At 44.6% G+C, this 26,348-nt stretch overlaps 1 protein-coding gene across 2 annotated transcripts; it reads right to left on the reverse strand.

Annotated features, from left to right (window-relative positions):
• Positions 1-14,050: 14,050 nt before the first annotated feature.
• Positions 14,051-24,783, reverse strand: ADRB1 (adrenoceptor beta 1). Of its 2 annotated transcripts, none has more exons than XM_073354309.1 (2): positions 23,359-24,783; positions 14,051-14,464 (listed from the first exon to the last, which is right to left on the reverse strand). In XM_073354309.1, exons 1-2 carry the CDS (start codon positions 24,652-24,654, stop codon positions 14,456-14,458), a joined length of 1,305 nt encoding a protein of 434 aa, XP_073210410.1. In that variant the 5' UTR covers positions 24,655-24,783; the 3' UTR covers positions 14,051-14,455. The 2 variants fall into 2 exon arrangements, with proteins under 2 accessions (XP_073210410.1, XP_073210409.1); XM_073354308.1 differs by lacking the exon at positions 14,051-14,464 and adding an exon at positions 20,693-21,633.
• Positions 24,784-26,348: the final 1,565 nt, after the last annotated feature.

Below are 26,348 nucleotides of genomic sequence, written 5' to 3' on the forward strand. Positions count from 1 at the left end.
ATTTGGGAAGAAAAAAATATCACCATTATACTAAGTCAAAGCAAGTCCGCTGAATTCGTTTAATCGGCCTCCATTTCAATGTTCTAACTAGAACCACCTAGAATGTGGCTAGCCGGGCTATAAGATATTATGGAATTGAGGAAATGATTATTACTCACTGCAAGAGTTGTTTTCCTGAGCGAGTTTAGTGTGTTGGTGAAAGTTATCAGCAAAGTGAGCTTAGAACATGAAGGCCTCCATGCACAGAACAGGAGGAATAGGGAGAAGTGATATTCAGTGATTTGAGTGCTGACGTGGGGGATCTTGGTTCAGTTCTGTGCTTTGACTTCTCCTTTGTCCCACTGGAAATCTTTTAGTCTCTGTGCATCAGTGGAGAAAACACCACGTCCCCCTCTCACAAGGGTGTTGTGAAATTCCGTGCTATCACTGATTGTGTGGTGCTCAGATACAGATGGGGCCACACCAGGGCCATAGCTAGAACAGGTTAAGCAAGATACATCTCACACTGAAACGCAGGGTAATTTATCTTGACCTGTCTAAGCCTACCAGCAAACACTGATTTGTGCCAGCTGTGGTGGCAGCAGTCCTTCTGATGAGATGCCTGTCCAAAAACTATGCAGACAATCAAGGCTGTTTCTGTAAGCCACCACTTCTAGCACAGGCTGGATACAAAGCAGCAGCGTAGAGGTGAAATGACTATCGTGCACATCCACCATGTGATATATGCCATCATGTGCCAGCAATGCCCCTCTGCCATGTACATTGGTCAAACTGGACAGTCTCTACGTAAAAGAATAAATGGACACAAATCGGATGTCAAGAATTATAACATTAAAAAACCAGTCGGAGAACACTTCAATCTCTTGGTCACTCGATTACAGACCTAAAAGTGGCAATTCTTCAACAAAAAAACTCCAAAAACAGACTCTAACGAGAGACTGCTGAATTGGAATTAATTTGCAAACTGGACACCATTAACTTAGGCTTGAATAAAGACTGGGAGTGCATGTGTCATTACACAAAGTAAAACAATTTCCACATGTTTATCCCCCCTCTCCCGCACACGTTCTTGTGAACTGCTGGAAATGGCCCACCTTGATTATCACTGCAAAAGGTCCTGTCCCCCCCCAGCCCCTGCTCGTAATAGCTCACCTTACCTGATCACTCTAGTTACAGTGTGTATGGTAACACCCGTTGTTTCACGTTCTCTGTGTATATAAAATCTCCCCACTGTATTTTCCACTGAATGCATCTGATGAAGTGAGCTGTAGCTCACAAAAATTTATTAGAGCATAAGCTTGTTAGTCTAAGGTGCCACAAGTCCTCCTTTTCTTTTTAATGGCCCACTGAAAGTCTTCGGACCTACTTAGACCACAAACACTGCAGCAATGTAATCAAACACTTTCAGGTCATGAATGAGAGTGAACACAAGAACACTCAAGCCACACAAAGGAAGTCTTTTGTAGCGCTAGATCACATTTCACTAGAGTTACAAAATACATTTTGAAACAACACAGGTGTGTTTATTTTTTTCCTTTGTAGGACTTTGACTCTAAGATCTCAAATTCTAAAACAGGACTCTAAAATCCTTGTCTTCCTTGTACGAAATAGCCTCCTGAATTAGGTTTCAGTTTTGACTTACCTTGTGTCTAAGAGGACATGAAGGCTTGGTCTAAAGAGACAGTTTCTGCACCATAAGGGTTGGGCAGTTTCTTGGAAAATGCCTTATCGGTGTCACTGCAAGCTGGAAGGGGATTAGGGGCTTGTTAATGCTCTCTAATCTAGCTGCACTTCCCCCACCCCCATTCCTATACAAATGCGATATTGGCCTATGAAACAAACAATATACTATTTCTTAATTTCAATGAGAGTTAATATTATTCCATACCAGGTTGTCAGACTGAGATGGCTGCAGAACCACAGAGTTGGGAAAAGCTTAATTACTTGTGATACTCCTGTACTCCAGCCTGAACAGACTCCTGAACCTAACGTGAGAAACTGTGTAAAGGGAACATGGGAAAGCGCGCTCGTCAGCATTATATCCATTATTTCCTGCCAAAAAAAGTTATATTTCCTCCATCTTGCTAATGGAAAAAAGAATTGTTTGCAGTGGTTCAAAGAGATACGCAGCTAGGAGTAACAAGATAAAGCTGGACAAAGGAAAGTTTAGCGTGACTAGCAAAGAAAAATGCTCTAATGGCAATGAGGACCTATTAGACAGTGAAGTAGTCTTCCAAGAGAACGGTGGAAGTGTATTAATCAGGAGTGGATTAGAGTGAGACTGGACAATGTTACAAAACCTTTGGTAAGGGACAATGCTGTGGGAGGTGGGGGGGGGGGCGGCAGGGATGGCCAACCTTTGAAGTCGCACCAAGCCAGAATGGGCTGGCGCATCATATCAGCCCTTTTCTGGTGGCCCTATCAGTGTCTGCAGAACTTTAGCATTCAACTGGATACTTGCATTGCTGGCCCTTCTGGTTGAGAAAGTTCTCGCTATGAACAGATGCAGTGCTAACTTTGAGAGTCTGCAGACAGACCGATGGAAGATGTTTGAAGTGCCCTCGCTTGTGTCAATTTGGTGTTTACTCTTAATCTTAACGAGGACGCTTTAAATGCCAGGATTGTTTACTATTTCATTGCTTGACATTTTAGCAACTGTCCTTTCTGTCTTTTCTATTTGCAACTTCTATGATAGTTAAAGTGAACTGTCCTACAGTAGCAATCATTGTGGAAGTGTTATTTCCATCTTATACATGTGTGGAAGCTCAATGGAGCATGGTTTTTCATATTAAAAATGAATCTATATTTCCCTCCCACAAGTTACTTGATCCCGTATGATAAGCAAGATAAGGGGATGACCCAGCTAGAAAGCCTGTTTACTGCAAAATGCCAACCGCCCACCCTCTCCCCTCTGCTGCCAAAAATTAAGGCAGATTGTTAAACAAATCAAGAGTCTACATTATAGTCAAGTGCCCATAGCCATCTCTGGTAACTTATCCTTGTAAATCATTCACTTATATAGTGATCATGTTTGCTCAATGTCAATGATAGAAATGGACCATGACCAAGAAAAACAGAGTAGGATTATCCCATGGCACCTGTTTCCACCAAAAATATTGTAATGAGCTGGCTGGTTAAGGCAACATCCTCTAGTGTGCTCTCACTGTCATCATGGAAACGCCTTCGGCTCAGGGTCCTTCAACCCTACTTCCTCTTCTGTTACACCTGCTGCTTCCAACGTATTTCCAGCTGCTTTGCCAGAAACCCAAGATCCAGCAGTGACTGAGTCTGGTCATCTCAGTTGCTGGCACCAGGAGTTGTGCATCTCAGACATGCGCTGTTGCTAGGTTGACTTTTCCTAACCAAAGAGGTGAAGAGCGGGGAGCCCCAGAATAATTCCTAGTGCTCATTAAAGGTGCCAGGTGAACAACCTTGAAGATTGAAGTCCTCTTGTTAGCCATGAAACATTTTCATTTCAGCAAGTGAAATCTTTCCCACACGACCCACTCAGTGGTGTCCACATGGGACCACCTCTGGGAATAAGGTTAGGTCAGTTTTCACAAGCCACTGAGCTTGTTGAGAGCACCATTGGAATTGTAATGTGGGCCAGCAAACATGTGTAAGTATATAGACTATCGATACATTATTAGGAAAAAGTCTTCTTTCCCCAAAGAGGCGGATGGCCTCCATTTGGGTTGGTAGACCAAGAGTTGAGCTAGGGACCTGCAGAATTAAGAAACCAGGGTTGCTTCAGCCTCAAAGTCAAGCCTCTCTAGCTGCAGCCTAAAATTTCCTCTATAGATTGAGCACAGAGGGTATGTCTACACAACTGGACACTGTTGGCTGGCCCATACCAGCCCACTTGGGCTTGTGGGGCTGTTTCACTGCTGTGTAGATGTCTGGTCTTGGGCTGGAGCCTGGGATCTAGGACCCTGCAAGGTGGAAGGGTCCCCGAGCTCAGACTCCAGCCCAAGCCCGGAAGTCTACACAGAAGATATACCCAGAGTGGAACCTGTAGCACACTCAGTGGATTACATTAATGCATTGTTTTCAGTGCAGCAAATGCATGTCCAATTGGATGACATGCAACAACCATGTTCAAATCAGGCATCAGTGAGTAGCCAGGTGGCTTTACAGCTAGGATGGCGATAGAGAGCAAGTATTCTGGGAGCACAGTGAAAGCAGACAATCTGCCCCTATGCTCTTTCTAGGCATGGTGGTTCCATACTGCTCCCAATGGAAGTCACTTTAACTCCAGCTACCCCTGTGAGTTAGATATGTTGTCCCATTCTCTTTTACAGACTGAGAAGATACAGAGGTGAAGCAGAACCAAGAATAAAAGCTAGGTCTCCTAGAGTTTCAGCCACTAGATCACACTCCCTCTTCCAGCAGGATTGCACGGTTTGAGTAACAAATCCCTATAGCTACAGAACAACTATTTCAATACTGGAATGCAGTGTTAAACTAAACACAAAACAGCAACAAATTCAGGACAAACAGTACAGAAATTGGGGTGGGGGAAAATGAAAATAGCTCTTAAGCTTCTAAGGAATGTCTCAAAACATTCGTGGGGTTAGGTTTCTACTGGGACAAAACATTTTTGTCACATCTGCTAGTGAGCGGTTTTGTACAGGCCAAGACTTCAACTGCTTTTCATTTTAAGCCTGAAGAAGGTCTTCGAGGAATACAGACAGAGGCTATAGGATTTGTAAGGAGCTTTACAATCTTTTATCACAATATAGATGTAGTTAGTGTGATTGGGTCTAATTCTTACAACTGAGAGTGGGAAGAGGAGTGATTCCATCCAATACAATGGAATAACACCAATGTGAAACTAGTGTAAATGAAAGCAAAATGTGGCTCATTGGCAGTTTGTGGAAGAAAGTTTGTTAAAGAAAAACGTATCTTATTTTTTATGTACACCAACATCTTGTTGCTGTTGACTAAAATCAACTGGGCTGAGTGCTGTTTGGTTGCCTAAGGATCACCAAACAGTAGTAACTTTAAATCACTATCAGCTTGGGCAGGATTTGAACCTACCAGCTGTTTTGTTGTTATTGTTTTTTTAAGATTAAACTGGAACTTTGGCTACTGACAGTTTATGCTTTTTTTGGAAGATTGCTTCTGGAGCTTCTTTACTTCACACTTGATGATCCTGTTCCTCATTTTCTAAGGCAGTTACCAAACGCTAACCCTGCCGCTTCCCCACTGCGACTCAGCTTTACTGTAAATCAGTGGCCTTTGGGGAAATATTCACCCTAGTTATTTCTGGCAAAAATGTTGACATAATGACTGGATCAGAGACTATTTTTGAGCCAGCTCCACATCAGAGTAAGAATTTGGCTGCAGCCCTGATACCAAATACAAAGTGTGGAACAGACTCTTGATGAGCCTGAATAGCAAACTGTCTGAATTCTGCACTTGAGTAATTATACAATCCTTTTGCATGGCCAAGACACTGAGCTGTGAACCTTTAAACTGCTGAAGTTGATCACTCTTGAAAATCCTGGGTGGCCTAGACCCAATAAAAGCATGGCAAACTCACTGGTGAGGTGATGTTGGATTCAACGTCAGACACTTTAAAGGGCTTGGTTTTCAGGAAAGGCCAAAGCACCTGCCCTTTGAAAAGAGTCAGGCCCCTTTAAAGCAACTCAGGCAGGACACACACAAAAACAACTCACTGGCCACTTCAGAAAATATATCAATGTATCTATCTTCACCCTCACTTTTTAAAGTATCTTACGAGACACCACATGTCCTTAAAGCACTTCAAGAAGGGACAAATACCTAGCTCTTATTTAAGGCTTTTCCTCAGTAGAGCTCACTGACTCTCTCTTTTTTTTTAAATACTTTATCATTATACTTATTTTACAGATGGGGAAACTGAGGCAGATATGAAGTGACTTGCCCAAGGATACCCAGCAGGCCATTGGCAGAGCCAGAAATAGCCCTCTAGTTTCCTGAGTCCCAGTCCAGTGCTCCTTCCACTAGGCATATTTCAGTTAGGGGCTATGACCGTATTGTTGGGCTCCCCCCCCACACTGATATAGAATAGTGGAAATTCAGGGATCTGAAGTTTTAGACCTGGACGCGTCAGCCTTTGAACTTCACTCATAAGTGACTGGACCCTTTATTTATTCAGCCTTTTTTATTTATCACTTTATGAAAACAAACTTCATCCTTCTCTAGAAGGAAATAGATATGACCCTACCAGGGTGCTGCATCTATGAACCAGATGGCTGTTTTTCCACACATCCTGAATGGAGAAGACTGGCAATGATACAATGTCACAACAACATCCTTACAGGCTGCAAGCAGGTTGTAAATCAAGCTGCTAGTCAGATCTGCCACTCCCGTGTACATACAGATGCTGTCTTGTAAGAGGCAGTGGGCCAGACAGATGACCTTGAAAAGCAGGCCAAAATAGAAAGATTATGGAAAACTTGTTTGAGAGATCTTCATTCCACATGTACTATCACATGTGGGAAGGGTTAGAATTTCAGTGGCAAGGAGTCCTGTGGTGACATGTGTAAGATAGGACTAGTGATGTCTGGAACTCAAAAGATTTTTGTTCCGTTTGGCTAAGCTGTTAAAAATTAAGATGCATTTCTGAAGCTTATATGAATGGCCTGAACCTCCTGGGTCTGAAAAGCAGGCTGGCCCAGGTCCATTTGTCATCAGAACCAGGAAGTACAAAAGTGCCTGTGGGAAAGAAAAGATTACCAGCAACAGCTTTAACTGCTCTTACTAAGCCTCAAATATTCAGCTGCAGTCACATTTCAGTTCTGCCTGAAGGTTTGGGGGTTGGCTTCTTATTGTATTCCAAATAGGTTGCCACTCTACGGCGATACCCTGAACTTTGTATCCTTAGTGGTCTATAGATTTTGAGCCAGTTGAATTGCATTGTTAATATACAGTAGAATCTCAGAGTTACAAACACCAGAGTTACAAACTGACCCGGTCAACCAACATTCCTCATCTGGGACCGGAAGTACACAATCAGGCAGCAGCAGAAAAACAAAAAAAAAACAAAAAAAAAAAACCACAAAACAAAACAAAAAACCCACCCATGCAAATACAGTACAATACAGTGTTAAACGTAAACTCCTAACAATATAAAGGGAAAGTTTTAAAAAAAAGATTTGACAAGGTAAGGAAACTGTTGCTGCTTTTCACCATCTTAATTTAAATGACACAAGCGCAGAATTTTTGTTCTGCGTAGTAAAGTTTCAAAACTGCCTTAAGTCAATGTTCAGCTGTAAACTTTTGAAAGAACCACGTAACATTTTGTTCAGAGTTACAAATATTTCAGCTATGAACAACCTCTGTTCTTGAGAGGTTCGGAACTCTGAGGTTCTACTGTAGTTGGTTTAATAACTACATTAACAATATAGTTAATTGGTGCCGCCTCAAGTGGGAGTATATAACTTACCTTTAAACCAATATAACTACATCCACACGAAGGGAAGGCACTAGTTTATCAGTTTTAAACTAGTGCCATTAAATCAGTACAAAAAACAACCTTGTTTAGATAAGGCCTTAATCTGAAGTAAGATCTTCCTCAGTTACCCAGAGCCCTGGAGGTTTGATGGCAGACACACCCAACAACTTTAATCCTTGAACAGAGGTTATCCAGGTTTTCAGCCGTAGGCACAGGAAGTAGAGGTGTAGGGAGTGCTGCAGCACCCTCAAGTTTTGTGCCCGGTGTCCCAGCCACCAGCCCTGCGCCCCTGCCCACTCAGGGTCCTGGCCGCTGGGCCCGCTGCCGGCCCCAGCGCTAGGGGCAGTAGAGGGGCACAGACAGGGGTAAGGGGGGGTGCAGCTCAGCACCCCCACTCCAAAAACTGTTCCAGCACCACTGTTTTCATCCAGAACCCACATACAAGACACGTTCCACAAACAAAATTGGAGCTTGTACAGTGGACAGAGCAATCACATGTGACTGCATGCCAGCAGAATACTTGCCAGCCCATTCACTGTCCTTTTCCAGACATTCTAATGTTTGGGTTCTATAGGGGACATCAAAGTGATCGCAACAAGATCCCTTCTATCTTATGTTCCTTTAGACTGTTTTTCATGCAAGTTTCACATTTAAAAAAACCCAGCACTGAAAGCTCAAATCCAGGGGGCTTATAAAGCCCACAGGAAGGGAGTCCTGCTCTTACAGATCCTATGAGCCCCTCCAAACCCAGAACCCCTTCCCACACCTCAAACCCCTCATTCCTAGCCCCAGAGCCTGCACCCCCAGCCCAGAGCACTCTCCCACACCCTAAACCCTTCATTCCCAACCCCACCCCAGAGCCCTCACCCCCATTCCCCAATCCTCTGCCCCAGCCCTGAGCCCCTCGCACACCTCAAAACCCTCAGCCCCAGCTCTGCTGGGTCACAGGCATCAACAAGTTTCTTCAACTGGGTCCCCAGGAAAAAAGTTTGAAAAACCACTGCATTAAGGAACACACATATTGTTTCTACACCTTAGTCCAACACAGAGTCAAAAATGAGGCCTTAACCTAGGCCAAAACAAAAGACCAAAGAAACCTTTACTTACCTAGCAAGGTGAGAAGTTCCCTCTGTGCCTGGTGATTACTTCCACTTCCTCTCAGAGCCCCTCCCCTGACTTCCTGTGCCTTCTAATAATAGCCCTGCTCTAAGGACCCACTAGTTAACCCCTGTCTTGCCTACCCCGGTTAGGTGTTTATATGAGAAAGCTCTTTATATTACATAGCTTTGCAATAATTCCCCCACTAACACCCCCCCCCCACCTCCCCAATACCAAACACTAAACTGCATTGCTCAATGAGGCCAATAACACAAACCTGGAGTTTGTAGGCCAAGACCTTCTGGAGATGTAATAGGAATATTTTTAACAAGTCAAATACAAAGATGTTTTCAAACACCGCAAATGTAAATGACTTTTCTGAAGTTTGTTTTCAAACTTCCTAGAACAATTCTGTCCTGGTATGAGATGTGGCAGACAAACTCTCTTTGGCAGGGAATGAAAATTGAAAAATAGGAAACTAACTTCAACATTAACTATGGAGTGTTATTGATGCTATATTAAATAAAATAAAAGACTACATAGAAAGGCGTAAATTACCCTGTCAAACTTCAGAGGGTTAACCTGGCAAACTTTCTTCTGTCAATCAGAGTGGCGTCCCTGTTGCCATCCAAAGTTAAAACAGAAGAGGTGAAAACGGATACTTCACCTACTAGTTTAGGAATACTAAACAGTGTAAGAAGAGAGCCAGGAAATGAAAGATAAAGAGTCATCAGCATTTTCTTATCTCTAATGAATGGGAGCAGTGCAGAAAACAATGCAAATCCCTTGCTTCTGTGTTCCCTCTAGAAGAATTACAGGCACATAACTGTTCTGTTCATTATTTTCTTTCTTATTTGATGCTAAATAAGTCATTGAACTTTGCCATGTGAACTATCCACTTTTTTTATTACCAGGGCAAAAAGAAATCCCTCTCCTCGAGAGGTTTTCACTTTTCCACCAGATTTTATACAATAATGTTTGGAATAGATGAGTAAAAAACAACAACCTGTGTTTCAAAACTGCCTGAGCAATACAAATAATGGTTATTTTTCTCTTGCAAAGTTCAAAATTGAAGAAAAGAAGCCATGATGAGTTCAGAGAATCGTTGTTCTACTTCCAGAGGTTTTATCTGCGGAGTCAGGCATTCTGATAGACAGGACAGAGGTCACTGAGAGGATTATCTCCCTGAAGTGTTAATGGCATGCATCTGACAATATCAAACATTTAATTTACGAGGTGCCTTGTAACGTAAAGACAAAGCATCTGATTTAAGTCCGGCCAATTTTAAAATGAAGATATATTAATTATGGATACATACAGACTTCATACATTTATCTACCCAAAGGGGATGTTTACTAAAAATTGTGTACTGATGGAACTGTTACATAATATATTAATGGAAGCAACACCTCACTGAAATGATTTCAGTCTTTTTATCACTGCATTCTTTACTGGTGAATAAGTGTTAACACTACTCTGGCTTCTGCTTCCCCCAAAGCTGATTTCAATATGTAAAATTGTGAATGCGTTACATATTGCTATCAGTTCATCAATGCTGTAATGGACACACTGGTATTTGTGAAAACAGCCTAACTGTCAGATGGAAATAATTCTCAAAGTTTTGCATTGCTCATTGTTTTCAAATTACCTTAGCTAAGCCTCAGTGTGTCATGTTGCCCTCTAGTGGCTGGAGGATAACAGCCTACTACTGTGACCAGATAACAGATTTACTCCTTCTATTCAAATGGTAACTCGCTGAGGAATAATTATACAGGTAATAATAATAATAATACATAAATGGTGCTTTTCATATGTAACTCTCCAAGCACGCGGCAAAGGTACATATTATTTTTTTCACTTTACAGATGCGCAGAGAGGGTGCCTAACATGCCCAAGGTCTGACAGTAAATCAGTGACAACTGGGAGTAGAACTCAGACCTCCTGAGGTCACCCTAGCTACTGGACCCCCTTGCCTGTGTCTGCTTTCTTATGTACCTTATGCAATCCCTACTCACTCAGAATTTTTGTTGGGTCAAATTCTGCACAGATTTGTATTTGTATTCAGTGGAATCATGGAGGGTTTATGTCGGCGCAGAATTTGGCCCAATGGCGTTTTTGCTTTTATCTCTTTAAGGTGACAGAAACGACTGTTGCCAATGTACACGGAGAACAATACCATATACTGAGTATCTCATCAAACCAGGGGCTGGCTAGACTGGAGTTTTTGCTCCTATTTTAATTTGAGTTAACTGATTGCCAACCAACTTGAGTTACCTTAGCTAACATATTTGTCGAAAACACTCTACAAATGTCAGTGGTTTACTCCAGAGCACAGCATCTGTGGATTGGCTAGACGAACATTTATAAATATCCTAGCTACCTTGGGTTAATTGGCAATCAACTCAAGTTCAAACAGGAACAAAAATCTCTACTCTGTGTCTAGACGCACCCTATAAAGCGTGAACCAGTATTACAACTCCTCTTGCATTAGTTATTATTACTAGGAGCTGTACTGCAGCAATGCCTAGGAGACCCATCATGCTGAGTATTCTATAAACACAGAGGGTATGTCTACACGTCAAGTGGGAGGTGTAAATTTCAGCCCAAGCAGACATATCCATGCTAGCGTTGATTGAGCGATCGTGCCAAAATTAAGAATGTAAATGTGGCAGTGCGAGGGGCTAGCCCCTGAGTACATGCCTAGCATCTCAGATGGGTACATACATGGGGCAGCTAGACCCTCCTGCTGCTCACACACAGCAGCTACACTCTAGTTTTTTTGTGCTCCTAGCTAGATCAGAACTAGTGCAGGTCTGTCTCCTCAAGCTGGTAATTATCCCTCCAGCTCAAAGTGTAGATGTACCCAGAAATAGACAGTCCCTGCTCCAAAAGCCTTTCCTTGATCTATTTTAGGTCATTCTATTGTCACAAGTATCATAATATCTGAGCACCTCACTCTCTTTAATATATTTATCCTCACAATGCCTCTATGAGGTAGAGCAGTGCCATATCCCCATTTTACAGACGTGGAACGGAGGCATGGAGAGGCAGAGACTGTGTCTATACTGCACAATTAACCCAGGTGATTTGTCCTTGGGTCTGAGCATCCAGGAGGTTAACCTAATCCACCTGTGAGCATCCTCCACAGACAAGCCCTACCCGTATTACTGTGCCCTCACGGTTTCTGCACTCACCGGTGTGTATCTGGGAGCATATCCCTTGGTTCTCAGGGATGACCCTATCTAGTATTCTTTCCCCATCACTTGTGTCAACTGTGGGAGAACTTGTCTGTCCTTCTGTGGGAGGGGCATTGGAGGACTATCAGTACGTGTGTGATTTAGCCTGCATTCCAACTGCAGAGGGGACGGGTTCCAGCCCAAGTTTAACCAGAGCCTATGCTCTAATCTAAATCCCCAGTTTAAGGACCTCCAAACCCAGGTGAGAGGTTTTTATGTGTGGATGGTAGGAGAGGTAAAGACAAGTAACAGCCTGGGTTCACTGTGCTGTCTGGATATACCCTAGTGATTTCCCTGAGGTCACGCCGGAAGTCTGTAGTAAAGCTGGGACTTGACCCCTGCTCTCCCATGTTTTGGCTAAATAGAAAATAGACAGACAATCTAAATAGACAAGGCAATGAAAGAGAAACAAAGAGGTGAAGGGTTTGTCCAAGGTCATAAAGCAGGTTCCTGATGTAGCAAGGAAGGGAATACAGGTCTCCTGGTGCCTGGTCCAGGGCCTTAGCATCTAGCTCACATTGCCTTGTGTTACACATAGCTGCCATTTAAAGAACTCATCTTTAAACTAGTTTTGTCTCGCTAAACAACAACATGATTTCACTAATATTTTAAAACAAGCTTCCCAAGTGAATATTTAGGGAATAGGACCAAACCAAACCAAATCAAACCCAACCCTTTGGATGTCTGCAGGTGTTAGACAATGGAAGCTTTGTGGGACTTCTCCAAAGTTACCTGCACCACGGCGAGAGGGAAGTACTTTTGTTTATAACATACAATTGTGGTTTTATTAATCCTATATTATGGGAGTGGCTTGTCAAATACCTTTGCCTTCCAATTGTCCCCTAAAGACCAGATCCTCAGCTGCTTCAGATCTGGTCCTATGATTCTGCGTATCTTAATCCCTCTTTCACAAGGACAAATTCTTCATCAAAGGACGATTCAATGTCCATCAGCTAGGGAAAAACAGGAAAAGACTAACAGGGCCAAAGCAATGGACTTCCTGGGGTTGTCCCATCTATGTATGGAAGCCAGGCTACCCAGGGCCATGGAGTTTGCCCCTCTATTCTTCCCAAGATCCTCTGATGATGGAGGCCAGCCCAAGTGCAGTTGGTGTGGCAGGCTTCCTATCTACCACCTAGAGAGGCAAGGGTGAAGCAGAGGATAAAGCCCCTTCCTCGAACATCTAGAACCAGCAATACCCCATACTCCCACCAGGTCCCAGGCAGACCGGCGTAATCTCCGCAGAGCTGTGTCGGATGGGAAGGGTGACTGAGCTGAGGGTAGCAGAACACTAGAGTGTGCCCCTACCAGCCAGCTCTACAACTCTTGATATGGAGATGCTTAGTTTGTTACTTGTCTTCCAGGACAGTGGTTGACCTCTGCTGGGTGGGGCTCAGCCTGCCACAGAGATAGTATCTGCTACAGCCTGCAGCCTCTGTTGCTCAGAAGTGCAAGAATATACCATCTTGGGCTGGACCTGGGCCTGGAGGGCTCAAAGATGCTCATTATGTATTGCCATACATTGGGCCTGATTCTGCTCCTGTGAATGACAAACTATGATAGACTTCACTGGGAGCAGGATCTGGCCAAGGGCACACCCTTTTGCACCTGATTTCACAAATTCTTGGACAATCCATACCTAGAGTTTAAAATAACAGGACAGATGCTGATTGTTACACAACAGCTCTTATGACTACTTAAAATGTGTTTATAAGGATTAACAATTATATAATGACTGCCCAAGTGTTACAAACAATAATCGTTAAACCTCAGCTATATCCCAAACAATAAATTAAATGACAGTTTGGTTCGTTACCAACTGTGGGTGAGCTGAAATGGCTCTGCACAGATGGGCAATTAGAAGTGAGGTAGAGGGACCTGAATGCAAAACCTTGGGAGCATTAGTGCTACCAGCCTTAGTGCCAGTCATTCCAAGGGGGTGTAGAATGGGAACCTGGGTCCAGAGCCTCAAAGGTAATTGGGATCCTAACTTTACATTAATTTCAATGGCTGTTAGGAGCCTAGATACCTTTGAGGCTGTGGGCCCGGGCTGCATTCTTTACCAGCTGATGGAAGGAAGCTGGCAGGGTGGGGGCAGAAAAGAGCACATTATACACCCCAAAAAGGAAGTGTAGAGGGTACTTCTTTGGGCACTAACTGTGCATTCCACAGACAGAACTGTAACCATAGACTGGTACTGACACCCTGTCCTCAGCATGACTGGGGTTTGCAGAGCCAAACTACCTTCAGAAATATACATCGAACTTTCGCTGCCTTTAGGAACTTGGGGGTGTGACTGAGGGGCAGAACTGGGTCCATTAGGTATATTTAGAAACCTTCATCTAAAGCATCACACTTGGTTCCATGCCAGAAAGTCTCATTTGGGTTTTCTTGGACTGTCTTGTTCTTAAAAGAAGCATTGTGATATTGACAACACTGATAATCTGCTGTAGTCAGCTGTTTTTGTTGTTTTCCCTTTAATTTTTTGTGACATTCATCCCCCCTTGAATAACTATCATAGCAGGAGCATTACCAGATTGTACTTTAAAAAAAGCAAGTGAAAAGTAATTGCTTTAACATATGACTCCTGGTGACTCCTGTTGACATTCCTGGCACTATACCGTGTCTTTCTGGTATTTTCACAGCATATTCTGTCTGCCAGAAGGATATCTTAGAGTCTTCAGTGTGCCTGAAAGTGAAATAAAAATAATACTCACTGCTCCACCAAAGTGACTTGTTTTAACTCTTCACATTTAAAGGAGACACTGGTTACTGTCATTCTGTAGTTAGATTGTAAGCTTTCTGGGCCAGGGACTGTCTTTTTATTATATGTACCTACAATGCCTACCTTACTCCCTAGGCTTGAAAGCCTGAGCTCCACCCAGTGCTCCAACCTCCATGCTGCTATTTTTAACTTGCTAGCTCAAGCTCTGTTAGCATGCGGCTGTCTACCCAGGCAGGAAGGCTCACTCCCAGCTGCAGTACAGATGTATCCTCGAGGGACAGATTTTTAAAGGGATTTAGGTGCCTAAAGATGCAGATTGGGGGGATTTACAGAACCGCAGGTTAGGCACCTAGTCCCATTTTGTCTCTCTCAGTATGTCTACACTGCAGAGAAACCCCTGTGGCTGGGTTGTGCCAGCTGACCCTGGCTCTGGCTCCCAGGGCTCAGGGGCTGTTCCATTGCAGTGTGGACTTTCCAGATCCTGCAGCCAGATCTCTGGGACCTTCCCACCTGCCAGGGTCCTAGATCCTGGGCTCCAGCCCAAGTCTGGAAGTCTACACTGCAGTTAAACAGCCCGTTAGCCTGAGCCAGCTAGCATGGGCCATCTGCAGGTGTCTAGTTGCTGTGTTGACATATCCAGTGAGGACTGTAGTGTTGGGTCCAACATAGTGGATCAAGAGAAAAGAAAAAAGGTTGTCCCATGTCCTTATGTCTCGGGTGCACAGATGCCATGATGAAGGCAGGATTGTGTTGCTGTTTTCTGTGTCACATTGTAAACTCTTTGAGGACAGGACTCTCGTCTTACTTGTTTTGAAAAATGTTGGGTCTGTTCGAATAGAACTGAATGGCAGCCCTCCATCTCGGAAGATGGTGGATGAATACCCAAAGCATGTGAGTGGCTAACAAGCCCACTTCTTAAGTGACTGTCTTTGCCACAGACAGTGCAGGCGTAAGGTGCAGGGCCAGAGGATAAAGCTGGCCTGGTGGGCTTTCCTCTTCGCTCGCTACAGTTCTAGGTACATAATTATTAACAATGAGTATCAAATTAGAAATGTGCCTAAACCAACCCCCTGGATCTGAGCCTCCCAAAGCTCTGCCAATGTTCAGATCCCAAGTCAGACTCTGCAGGCGGGTCTAGCTGTAAAACTTATTATGGCCAAAGAGCTAGCTAGCCACAATGCTGGTTTGCAAAGTGAATCTGTATGTTCAGTTGTCAGTTAAATAATGTGAACCAGGAACATGTGTGAGAGATTACATGACAAACCCAAACATGATACAATTCTAGGCAGGCCCAATTCTGCTGCTTATGTTAGCAGTAAGTAGCAATAACTCCTAGGAGTCATACAAAAGTACCTGATTCTCACCTGCCCTGTAACCTGTGTAATCATTTATACCTGGCAAAGCAGGTGTAAAACATTAGCTGGTCAGAATTCTCCACTGAGTTACACTGGCCGCATCACTTATACATCCTCATTGCACAGGTATAAATGACAACACAAGGCGAAAGGCACTGGAGAATTGGGCCCATTCACTTTAGCGGGACTGTGCAAAGTGACAGGTTTCAGGGTAGCAGCCGTGTTAGTCTGTATCCACAAAAAGAAAAGGAGGACCTGTGGCACCTTAGAGACTAACAAATTTATTTGAGCATAAGCTTTTGTGAGCTACAGCTCACTTAATGGCTTCAGAGTCAGGCCCAGTATGAGGTATTATCTAACTCCCATGAAATTCAATAGAAAGACTCCCTTAAGTTGCATGAGCCACACTTGCTTTTAGGAGGAACAATGTAAATATCCAGAGGCAGTGGAAATTAAAGGCTTTGTTGAAACAGTTTGCCTAATTGCTACTCTGAAACAAGCTCCAGTGATTTACGCTAGCTGAGGATCTGGCTCAAATATTTTTCTTTCAATGTGCATTAGAGGTGGGGAACATTTAAGAAGTGTTGGAGTTTGCTCCAACTGTTTATCTCCTTATGGAAAAGTGCTTAATCGGCCTAGAGAATATAGAAGGGATAAAATTCTCTAGGTTTTTAGAGTCATTTCTGTTGAAGGCTATTTTATTTCTATTGAGTAGCTGACAGATTCATTCCTATTAAAAACTATTGGACTTTTTCATAAGGGGCATTATGTTGGAAAGAAAATGTAACATCCAGCCCTGTTGGTTCCCCCTCCGGCTTTGCCACCAGATATCATCTTGTTTATTCTTTTTTCCCCCACTCTGTCACTTTCTCTGACAGTTTAGCATGGCTATTACTGTTTAGGCTAAATGGACATCTAAGTAAAAAAAAAATGGATCTGTTGTGTAAGGCAATCATAGCAATTCTACTGTTGATCTTATGTTATCCATGATTATTTACAGAAAGACAAAGAATACTTACTTCCTCCTTAGCCATTTTGGAATTTGGCACCCTCTGAATGTGAATCAGTGATGCATATGAAAAACAATCCTGTGGGACAGTGTGCTTGACCTTATTTCAGCAGCTTGCATTACTGTTTTTTCAATCAAACCAAAAACTTTGACCGATGGGAGTGAAACCGAAATCAATCTCTTTGGTCACTCGATTACACCTAAAAGTGGCAATTCTTCAACAAAAAGACTTCAAAAACAGACTCCAAGGAGAGACTGCTGAATTGGAATTAATTTGAAAACTGGATACAATTAACTTAGACTTGAATAAAGACTGGGAGTGGATGGGTCATGACACAAGGTAAAACTATTTCCCCATGTTTATTTCCTGCACCCCCACCCCCGCTGTTCCTCAAACATTCTTGTCAACTGCTGGAAATGGCCCACCTTGATATCACTTCAAAAGGTTCCCCCCCCCCCCAGCCCCGCTCTCCTGCTGGTAATAGCTCACCTTTCCTGATTACTCTCAATAACACCCATTGTTTCATATTCTCGGCGTATATAAATCTCCCCACTGTATTTTCCACTGAATGCATCCGATGAAGTGAGCTGTAGCCCACAAAAGCTTATGCTCAAATACATTGGTTAGTCTCTAAGGTGCCACAAGTCCTCCTGTTCTTGTTGCGAAATAACATGGAGGGCGTGTGTATGTGTGCATGGGAATTAACTTCACGCCAGCTGCTGATGTGGCTAATGTAGCAGAACTATTTTAAGTATAATCCTTCAAACCGAACATGTCTTCCCCTTTCTGAATAGTACAAAGCTGGCTGCTAGTCAAAGGATAATTATTTTCCATCATATCACCTAACAGAAACTAACAAACAAAACACCCATTATTTGATGTATACAGCACTAACCGTGGTTTAGCAGTTAACATTTTCCTTGAATGCTTTTAATGGGACTAATTGCTCCAGCTTCATTAGTAAATGTCAATTATTGCTGGTGACAATGGACCTTTCTGGAGCCGTTGCTTAGTAGCTCTCATAAAAGATTAGATTATAAGGGCCAAATTCTGACTCCAGTGGCATATCACAAGCATAGCTGAGGATAGAATTTGGCTTGAAGAATGTCTGTGCTGTTAGTTCATGACTGTACCGTTTCCATCACTGATATATTACAGGGGAAGAAGTAAGTACGTTCCACCACATGGGAAATAATAAATTAGGAAAGTGTGCAGAGCAGGGGAGGTTTGCACAATAACAGCTTAAAAGTTATTAATAAAATTTCAACTTCAGATAAGGCTTGGAAAAAAAAGATAAGAAAGTTGTCTTCTATATTTGAATACACTTGCATGCCAAATGACAGAGATGGTGTTTGCAACAGAAATAGTGCATGCTATCAGAAACAAACTACTTATCATGCTGAATTCCTTGTACGTTGTGGGCGATGTAAAGATGTAATTCTAAGCATTTTAGGCCACACTTACTGAACCAGATTTAGTTAGTTGCAATTTTTGCTTACTAATGGCTCATGCTGGTACTAGACCTATATGTAATCCATGGATGAAAGTGCAATATAGGTGCACACTTTGAGCCAGATTTGTAAAGATATTTGGGTGCCCAAAGATGCAGATAGGTGCCTAGTGGAATTTTCAAGATTGGCTAGGCACCTAACTCCCATTGGCACCTATGAACTTTTGAAAATTCCATTAGATGCCTATCTTTAGGCACTTGACTACTTTTAAAAAATCCAACTCCTCTCCTAACTTGTCTGCAGTGCTGGATTCACAAGAAATGCAGGATCTGGTTTCCTTATGCTTTTTACCTGCAAAAAGCAGCTACACTGAAGCCCAAATCTCCAAACCCATATGCCTAAAGTTAGGCTCCTAGATTTACATGTACATGCCTATAGAGAAGTAGCTTAATTTTCAAAAATACTGAGCTCCCAAGGAAGTCAATGGGGGCTACAGGCTCTTAGCATCTTTGGCAAACAGGCCACTTCTATTTTAGTGCCTAAAGTTTAGAAGCCTGTTTAGACATCCTGGCCCAACAATTTGAGCCATAATGCATGCAGTCTGTACTCTTACAGTAGATTTTCTGTTTTATCTGCTTCTCCCTTCCCTTCAGGTCTCTAGTCTTCTGTTACTTAACTGTTCGGTGCAAGTGTGTGTGTGGCTGCGAGTCTAATGTTTGTACTCTCCTAGTGCAGCTCCTACTGTTAATCCCTGTCTGGTTTTCTTCAAAGAAATGTCATTATGGATGTTTGACTCATTGCCTCCGGAGTAACTCAGCTGTGCTGTAACTCTTCGCAGAGCATATTCCTGCTTTAATACTAAGAACAGGCTGTACCAAGACAGCAATCCATAGTCTTCCCTTCTTCACACACATGCACACCATATGACTTGCTCGGCCTCTAAGGTGCTGCTGCCTTTTTTACACTGGATGAGGTGAGGCATGTATCAGCCATTCAGATTGCGGGATGGATTATCTTTATTGACTGTTTAATCCTTCAGCCAATTAGAGACCTTCCAATTTTCAAAACTGCAGTATCTACCTATAGCCTATCTATCAGGTCATTTCTGATTGTCCAAAACACAATGACCAAATCCTGATCACTTTACTCACACAGGTGGTCCCATTGAAGTCCATGGGCACCATTCATCCTACATGTAACTCCAGTGACTTTGAGGGTGTTACATTAATCAAGGATGAGTGTGGCCCAGTGTATTTTCCCAGGGAGAGCGAGCTGAGCAGGTTTTGGTCCTAAAGCTGATCTAAGGCCCCCAGTTCAGCAAAGCACTTCATCATGCGCTTAACTTTAAGTGCATGAGCAGACTCATTGACTTCAGTGAGATCACTGGCGTGCGTAAAGTTAAGCATGTGCTAAACTGCTTTTGCTGGATCAAGGTTGAAGTCCATTAGACTCAATCTTTTCTGGCGTCGTAGAGTAGCAAATCGTCACTCTACTGCCTCCATCATGTATAAAATCATCACATCCTATATTAGTCAGCTGGAGTCAAATTTTGCCCTCAGTTACACCTCTGCAATTCTACTGACTTATCTGGAATAGTAGGGGTACAACTGAAGGCAGAATTGAATTCTTGGATTTAAATAGATGTCATTGGACCATGACGATAGAACGTATGTTTCATCTGGCAGCTGACCTGGCTTCACTTTGGCATTTAGCCCATTTCACTTGTTACGGGGGAATTATTAACTGCAGTTCAAGCCTGAACCCCAATGAAATCAATGGCAAAACTACCTTCTAAAGGCCCTTCAATTTGGTCCTGCATAAAAAAGCATTATCTTCTTGTAATATTAAGAGCACTTTGAATAAAAGATCGTTCCTGAAATTTTAAACATTAGGGCTTGGCTTGTTTCCAAAAGAACTGACTTTCACAAACGTTCTCCCAGGGAGGTTGCTGATTGCTAACTTCACTATTCCTCGGAGCGTTAGAGCACTAAAGACAGCCTCACTTTTACTCTGCACATCACAGGACAGAGGTGCTTTACAATATCGAGCAGTCTGTCTTTTTGTTGCTCTATTTGCCACAGCAGTTTCTAGTAATTAACTATTTATTCAGCTACCTGAATGAAATGCACCATTATGAAACAATGTAAAAAATGTGGCATTATGACGGAGTTCTACGTTCAAGACGCACATGAAAGATCTGAATCTGCCACCTTCCCCCTCTCAGCACAGCTGTGCTCATATGCAGAGTTCTGCCGAAGTTCACAGAGATACCAGCGTGACTAGGACACTACTCAATGTGCGTAAGGGTAGCAGAACCTGGCCCCAAATGAATCCACTACTAAGAGTAACATACCATCACAAAATAAGGGCCACATACGCTTTGCTTTATTCACAATATATAATTGTTTAAGCTACAGAAAGTTTTTTTTTTTTTAAACCAGTCACCTAACTTGTGTGATATAGGACCTGATCCAAAGCCCATGGAAGTCAACAGAAAAGATCCCCACTAACTTCAGTAGTCTTTAGATCTGATTCACTGAGTTGAAACCACTTAGGGGGCCTGATCCTGCAACCATTAAAGACAAGGGAAATACTCCCATTGATTCCAGTGTGTGAAGCGTCAAACTCATTGTGAATTTTGCTTGAAAGTGTTTTTACAATGCAGCAGAACAAAAGTCCGGAATTGTTTCAGATCATTACAGCCTGAAAATTATATCTCCAGTTAGATACCCTGAACTCAGTGGAGACCTCCATAGACTTCAGTGGGAATAGGTTCTGGCCCATATAGAATAGGGACTTGACCCTGCTCTCTCTGAAGTCAATGGCAAAAGTCCTTGAGAGTTCAGTGACACAGGATCAGACCCCATCCGTGTGAAGTGAAATTATTCTAAGAGTATCATTGACTTTATGATGGAGTACAATGCATAAGTTTCTATTAGACAGAGAATTTTCAGCTTTCAAACAAAATAGAATGAAATAGTTTTGTACTTCTAAATAGTAGGTATCCTGACTCCCAGTCCAGTACACTTAACAATAAAGATTGGTATAGCTAAGTAGGCATCATTAAAGAAAACGAATGTTTTCAAAATTAGGCTGGAAACACCTTGTTTTGGCCATTAGTTTAAGAGAAGTAGGCAGCTCTCACTGTAACAGGAACACAACCTTATTTGGTCTAGAAAGGTTTTTTTTTTTGTTTTCTTTTTTACAATATTGTGTCAGGAAAAGCCATTAGACAGGACTGTATCGTTAACCTGATCCACATTTCCGAGCAAAACAAACTCTGTCCTTTCCAGTCTAGCCGGGGACCGCTTCTGAACCTATAGAGAAACACTGAACGTAACTTGCTTGTGATGCAATGACATTTATTGCACATTGACTGATCACTTACACAGTAGTAAATTGCACCAGAGTATAAATACGTTATAAAACACACACACACACACACACAGAGATGGGAAAATGGAAATGACACACAAGTGCTAAAACAACAGCAGATTCATGTGGGCACTTGGACATAAAAAATAAAAATAAAAAGGACCCTTAAGATACTTTAATTTATAATATAGATACATGTACAGTACCTTGATAAAGTAATATTAAAAAAGTAACTCTCAGTAAAATCGTAACATAGCAGACAAGAACAGAAATAGATCTGGGGTTTGACGTTATTTAACCCCCGTTTTATTTGTAATTTGACTTCTTGTGCAAGTAACATCTTTAATTCACTTTACAATTCTTGACAGGTTTCAGAGTAGCAGCCGTGTTAGTCTGTATTCGCAAAAAGAAAAGGAGGACTTGTGGCACTTTAGAGGCTAACAAATTTATTTGAGCATAAGCTTTTGTGAGCTACAGCTCACTAGCTCACGAGAGCTTATGCTCAAATAAATTTGTTAGTCTCTAAGGTGCCACAAGTCCTCCTCTTTTTATAATTCTTGACACTGTGCAAAAAATGGCTATGTTGCCGTTTTTTAAAAATGTGCAGTAATTTTTTTGATACAAGGAATTCATTTTTACTGTTCATCTGTAATTACAATGAACAAACTGCAGAAGGCTCAATGACTGGGGTGGGTTTTTTTTAGAAAATACTAATAGTGATACATAAATAAGCTGTTTAATATAAACACGTCTTTTTCATTTCCCCTGTACAATATGCACAGTTTGAGGTAGAAGTTTCTCAGCCTGATTGCTATTGTCTGGCAAGGGAAGATAAGCACAAAAAGTCACTAGTTTGCTGGTGCTGAAGAAAAAAGCAGAAGAGGTTTGTTCAAAATACAAGTATATCAATGTTCAACACTATGTATTTTTTATTCTTATCTGCTTTAGATAATGGGGGAGCCCAGCTACCAAGAGCTTAAAATAAAACTCATCAGAACACAAACACACTTTCAAAAGTGACTTTTAGCCATATGCAAAAGTGCTGAACACCTGCAATTCTCACGGACTTCAGTGAGATTTTTCGGCAGCCAGCACTTATTAAAATGAGGCTCTTTTCCTCCATGCGGGGCTACTGCTGCAGCTCCCAGAAGTAAGGACAGGGACAGCCGATAGTCCTAACTTTTGAAGCAAGGTTAATAACAGCTTGACCCTGCCAACGCTGATGGCAACGGCAAATTTCCAATACTTCAGTGTTTCAGGATCAGGCCCCTCTGCAACTGGAGCCCTCAGAAAAACGTAACCTATTTTCTTATTTCCTTTTCAAATTATTTTCCCTAACTGCCAACATTGAACTCCCCACAAAAAGATAATAATAATCCAAATGGGTTTGAGACAGTTTTTGTTAATTTCCTTTGTTCAGTGGTCAGTGGCCTCCCATTTCCTTTAGCTTTAGATGAGGTATGCTGCATACAAGTTCACCTGCTTTTAATTTTAAGTAAACACAGATTCTCTCCACAGCAAGAGATCAGTTTGGTCTGGTGTTTATTAACCAGACTCCTGGTGGCTTTTTCCTCCTTTTTATTTCCCTTCCTGTCTTTCTTTATGCTCAGTGTCCAGTTCACACAACCCTCTGCCCCACAAACCCGACATACACCCTATCCTTATACCTTGGATTCCGAATAGGAAATTTTGCTATTCCTCTCCTCCAGGCTGGAGTCACTGCCTCCCTGTGTGCCCCCATTGCAATCGGACCACGTCCCTCCGAGGCTGCGCTCTGGGGTGCCCAAAGTATTGATGAAGCTCCCTGCATACCGGGAGAGCTCCCCAGCACTAGCGTGCAACCTCCTGTCAGCTTTCCTGGGGCAGCAGAGCAGCCTCTTGAAGGCCTTGCGGAAGTCAGGGCTGCGGCAATAGATGATGGGGTTGAAAGCCGAGTTGGTATAGCCCAGCCAGTTGAAGAAGACGAAGAGCTGGTCTGGCACCAGGTCCCTGTTGAAGACCTTGACCACATTGACCAGGAAGAAGGGGAGCCAGCAGAGGGTGAAGACACCCATGATGATGCCCAAGGTCTTGAGGGCTTTTTGCTCCTTCAAGGCCAGGATCCTGGAGGTCCTTCTCCTACTGGCCCTGCCATTGCCCAGGATGGGCTGATGGTGGGATTGGGCCTGAGCAGGAGGCTGGGGGTGGCTGCAATAGAACCTGCCCTCGCACCTATCTATCTTCCTCATCTGTTCCTTGGCCTCCCGGTAGACTCTGATGTACACGAAGATCATGATGAGCAGGGGGATGTAGAAGGAGATAATGGAGGAGGCGATGGCATAGGCCCTGTTGGTGACGAAGTCACAGCAGCTGGGGTCCTGGTAGCAATCCAGAGCCTGGGGATCTCCATCCCGCCACCAATGCATCATGATGGGGAGGAAGGAGACCAGGGCGGAGATGGCCCAGACGGTGCAGATGATGCCCTTGGCCCGGCCCTTGGTCATGAGGCTCTGGTAGCGGAAAGGCGAGGTGATGGCCAGGTAGCGGTCGATGGCGATGACGCACAGGGTCTCGATGCTGGCCGTCACGCACAGCACGTCCAGCGAGGTCCAGCACTCGCACAGGAAGGAGCCCCAGAGCCAGCGGCCCTGCACCACCAGCGTGGCCCCGAAGGGCACCACCAGCGAGCCCATCACCAGGTCGGCGCAGGCCAGCGAGGTGATGAAGAGGTTGGTGAGGGTCTGCAGCCGCTGCGTGCGCCCGATGGCCGCGATCACCAGCCCGTTGCCCACCACGATCAGCAGCACCATCACGGCCATCAGCATGCCCATGCCCACCGCCCACTGGTGGGAGGGCAGCTCCAGGGGCAGCTGCCTGCTGCCCGGCGGGTAGGGCAGGGTGGAGGCGCTGCTGGGGGGCACGGGCGGCGGGGAGCTGGACCGGTTGGGGGGGTTGCAAAATGGGGCGAGCCAGCCGTCTCCCATGGCTGGGGCGGCTCAGGGCAGCCGGCTGCGGAGCCGGGCTGGCGGCATGAAGGCGAGGCGAGGCGAGGCGAGGCGGGGGCGCGCTCCCTGCAGCCGCCGCCGGAGCGATCTCCCGGCCGCCGCCGCCGCTCCGGGGCTGCAGCGTGGTTCCCAGCGCCCCGCGGCGGGCTCCGGCGCCCCGCGCCCCGCCCCGGCCCCGGCGCGTCACGGGCCGCGCAGCCAATGGCGTGGGGGCAGCGGCCACACCCCCCCGCCCCGCGGCTGCAGCCCCCGGGCTGGGCTTGGAGCGGCCGCGAGAGCCTCCGCCCGCCGGGGCTCGCTGCCGAGCTCGCGCCCGCCCCCTCGCCCCGGGGCCCCCGCCGGAGGCAGCGCGCGGCGGGCGGGCGGGCTTGGGGCGTGTCGGACGGCGCCGGTTGCCAGCCGGACGCGGTGCCGCTGGCGGCAGCTTGGTGCCGCGATTTCCCCCCCTCTTGTCCCGCGCTCCGCTCTGGTGAGCCCAGCGCGGTGGGTCCCGCCAGGGGCAGGCGGACCCGGGCCGCGGCACCCGCAGTCCCAGCCAGCGAATTGGGGTGCGGGAATGTGGTAACCGGAGCAGGGAAGGCTGCGGGCCGGCGTTTCACGTGCAAAGGAAGGGAGGCGTGAATAAAGGATCCGTGTTTAATTAGCGGGCGTCCGCTCCCGCGCTGCAGACTCGAACCAGTGACAGGAGCGTAATTCAGTAGCCGAACTCAGCAGCCCCTTCGCCTGGTTTTATGGCTTTGTGTGAAACCCGGCTGGAAGAAAAGTGCTGCCCGTTTTTAGCTACAACACACCAGGGGTTAGAGCCTCATGATCAGGGGGCTGGGCATGACTTAGGAGGAGAGGCTGAGGGAACTGGGCTTGTTTAGTCTGCAGAAGAGAAGAGTGAGGGGGGGATTTGATAGCAGCCTTCAATTCCTGAAGGGGGGTCCCAAAGAGGGTGGAGCTCAGCTGTTCTCAGTGGTGGCAGATGACAGAACAAGAAGCAGTGGTCTCAAACAAGAGATTGGACTTCTACTTAGAGTGCTTCCGCCCACGTACACGGGCTGAAATTGTGGAAAAGCAGCATCACTTGCCCCATAACCTCAGCAGTGCAGAACACAATGTCATCCACAGCCTCAGAAACAACTCTGACATCATAATCAAAACGGCTGACAAAGGAGGTGCTGTCGTCATCATGAATAGGTTGGAATAAGAACAGGAGGCTGCTCTGCAGCTCTCCAACACCACTTTCTACAAGCCACTGTCCTCTGAGGGTTACCAAAAGAAACTACAGCATTTGCTCAAGAAACTCCCTGGAAAAGCACAAGATCAAATCCGCACGGACACACGCCTGGGACCCCGACCTGGGATATTCTATCTGCTACCCAAGATCCATAAACCTGGAAATCCTGGACACCCCATCATCTCAGGCATTGGCACCCTGACAGCAGGATTGTCTGGCTACTTAGACTCCCTCCTCAGGCCCTACGCTACCAGCACTCCCAGCTACCTTCGAGACACCACTGACTTCCTGAGGAAATAACAATCCATCGGTGATCTTCCTGAAAACACATCCTGGCCTCTACATCCTGGCCTCTATGGATGTAGAAGCCCTCTACACCAACATTCCACACAAAGACGGACTACAAGCTGTCATGAATAGTATCCCCGATAATGTCACGGCAAACCTGGTG

This window comes from Lepidochelys kempii, chromosome 7, assembly GCF_965140265.1.
Source record: "Lepidochelys kempii isolate rLepKem1 chromosome 7, rLepKem1.hap2, whole genome shotgun sequence".
In the NCBI taxonomy this organism is placed as follows: domain Eukaryota; kingdom Metazoa; phylum Chordata; order Testudines; family Cheloniidae; genus Lepidochelys; species Lepidochelys kempii.

Bases quoted from the DNA above. Each gene is read 5' to 3' on its own strand.
- ADRB1 (XM_073354308.1), bottom strand. From the start codon at position 24,654: ATGGGAGACGGCTGGCTCGCCCCATTTTGCAACCCCCCCAACCGGTCC. The intron at 21,634-23,358 runs GTATAAGGATAG...GTTTCTCTATAG, and splicing joins TTTCCTATTCGGAATCCAAG to GTTCAGAAGCGGTCCCCGGC.